This window comes from Cryptomeria japonica, chromosome 1 (genome assembly GCF_030272615.1).
Source record: "Cryptomeria japonica chromosome 1, Sugi_1.0, whole genome shotgun sequence".
Lineage (NCBI taxonomy): Eukaryota > Viridiplantae > Streptophyta > Pinopsida > Cupressales > Cupressaceae > Cryptomeria > Cryptomeria japonica.
Genome location: NC_081405.1, coordinates 341,809,176 through 341,811,852, shown reverse-complemented (window position 1 = coordinate 341,811,852; position 2,677 = coordinate 341,809,176). Strand labels below are relative to the sequence as shown.

The 2,677-nt window shown below is 33.7% G+C and overlaps 1 protein-coding gene across 1 annotated transcript; it reads right to left on the bottom strand.

The window, feature by feature from the left end:
• Positions 1-1,387: 1,387 nt before the first annotated feature.
• Positions 1,388-2,377, bottom strand: LOC131043584 (uncharacterized). The gene has a single exon (XM_057976815.2). It carries the CDS (start codon positions 2,141-2,143, stop codon positions 1,700-1,702), a length of 444 nt encoding a protein of 147 aa, XP_057832798.1. The 5' UTR covers positions 2,144-2,377; the 3' UTR covers positions 1,388-1,699.
• Positions 2,378-2,677: the final 300 nt, after the last annotated feature.

Genomic DNA, 2,677 nt, shown 5'->3' with positions numbered 1-2,677 from the left:
GGCTCGAGCACTTCCAAACTTGTTGTGTACCTAGATATTGATGAGGATACTATTGAGGCAGGGACAATGGAAAGTGCTCCTGATGGTGCGGCAAAAAGAACAAGGGCGAGTATGAAAAAAGCTGCTTTGGCCTCTTCCAAGAATATCCCTATGCTTAGGGATAATATTAAAGATTTGCAAGGGATTGACGGAAATTTGGCTAATGCTCTTAAAAACATTAAGTAATTTGTCTTTTGTCTTTTTTCTGTTATGGTTGGATGTTGCTGGTTTTGTTGGGCTTTTATGTTTTTTTTTGCCTAGAACTGTGCTGGTTTTTTGGCATAATGTCTTTTCTTGTTTCTTAATGCTATTATCTTTTAAGGATCTGTTGTAAAAGGTTTCGAGATCCCTTCAAAACCTGTTTTTCCCATAATAAAAAACAAACAATATAATTTTTGATAGATTTATATATATATATATATATATATATCTTTGCGACCATTTCCACTGCATTTTTTATATTCATTATTTTTGAAATCCATATTATTCCTAATTCTTTAATTAGGTAATGGAAATTATATAAATAGAATGGTTGTAAAGTATGCGTATGAATGGGTTTGGTTAGGTATGGAAATTATATAAATAGAATGGTTGTAAAGTATGTGTATGAATGGGTTAATATTGTTTTCCAAAACCAAGCATATTTATTTTCTTGTGCACTGTGTAGAATCATGACTGCCTTTTTCATATTATATCATATACGAATTCTTGTGAAATCAAATGAAATGAAGCATGTTTGTGTGTTCAATTGCGATTGTTCTTGAATAATATACTTAAAAGTTGTTTGACTTGCCTTCATCACCATGGGAGATATCTTTTTTCCAATAATGTTTTGTCAAGAAATTATAATTGTTTTTCATTTCTTAAATTACAGTGCTTGGGCCTGAAAGTAAAACTTATGGACAGATCCACCAATTTTCTCCTTACTTTTAAGTTCGTTCAAACTTACCTTAAAATATTTGTAACTTTAGCATAAATTTATATTAAATAAAAAGTATGTTTCAGTTGTTTCATTCTTCGAAGTCATCCAAATTTCAAAACTCTTTCATGAAATTGCCAATAGAACTTTTATGCAAATTGGTCCCAAATTTTATTTTTTAAATTTAGAAACCTCTGAGCATTTCTAGAGAAGATAAATACCCATAAACTATAAACTGAGTGCACTTCAAGAAAGAATAACCAGAGTTATGTGAATATGTGAACAAAACGTTCAGAAGAAGCAGAAAAAATGCAGATACCATATTCAAATACAAAGCACATCTAACAGTTTAGAATGGGATGATGTTGATTAATAAAGAATACTCTGCATTTCATGATTCAACTATCAGAACTGCTTGTTTCAATAAGCTATCAGAACTGCTTGTTTCAATAAGCTTCCGCTATTAAATCTAAAAGATTCTGAATTTTTGGTAATCTGATTTTTCTGATGATCGATCATAGAATGTGATCAAAAACATCGAAAAAAAAATCATACAATAACTTAAATCAGAAGCTTACATCTTTACTTGTCAATTAAAAGAAAGAAACTAAAAACAGCACATAATCACCAAGCCCTTCCTTGTAGGACATGAAACCATAACTAACCTTATTTCAGGAAACAAAATAAATATTCATTCTAAAACTACCAACAAACAAGAAAAACCAGAGAATCTGGAAGCCATCAGTTGTGGTGATAATTAAGGGCTTGATCACTGACTTCCACACTTGTAGTACATGACAAAAGCCTGTGAAAAATGGCAGCCATGGCAGCACAATATCTCTCCACGATCTTATCTCTGATCTTCCTGAGAAGTGAGGCCCTCTTATCCTTCTTTGAGGTGTTAACCATAGTGGACATTCTGTCTTTCACTTTTCCAAAGCACTTCTTAGTTTTTTGAGGCACAGTCTCCTTTCTAGAGAAGGTATAACTCCTGAGATACATCTGTCTGCAAGAATAACCATCAACATATTCAGCTCTTCTCTTTGGATTGAGATCATCTTTACTCCTCATGACACGCACAAATTCAGCTTCTGAATGGGGCCATCTGTGGATGCTCTCAAAAGTAGCTCTCGTGGGTGCCTGTGCATCCAGACACCCTGCAACACAGCTTGAATTCTTCATCATACAAGGCCTTGATGATTCAAAAAAAAAAAGATAACAACGTTTCAAATAATACTTTAAGAAAAATATGATCCCAGAGCTTCCTATTCTAAACTTAAATATTCCAATGTTTGAATACCAAATGTATCAGACCCTTTTCTAGAATACAGCAATGGCCATGATGGACCCAAAGGGCAGTTAGTTGTTCTCTACAGCAGGGCTAATGAAGAAGAAATCTCAAGTGGGTTTTTAGTAGATCAAGGAATTTGGTAGAAACCCATCATTATACATGATCGCATAGGCCCTCACTATGACCCCCAACAACACATAATAGGTGACTAGATAGCTGGAAAAACTTGAGTGCACCGCTTGCTTTCTTTATACTCTTTCTAGATTTTGACCAGAGAATGCAAGGAAGGAATGTGTGCAACATACAACCATGGAAGGAATAATACCCATCAATCATAATACACACACAAATAGATCTTTTCATGTCTTTATAATGCTCTTCTCTTGTTTCATTCTCACATGTTCCTATCATTACTTTCTCTTACAGTA

What these genes read in the sequence shown, in the direction of transcription:
- LOC131043584 (XM_057976815.2), bottom strand. Translation starts at nt 2,143, where the DNA reads ATGATGAAGAATTCAAGCTGTGTTGCAGGGTGTCTGGATGCACAGGCA.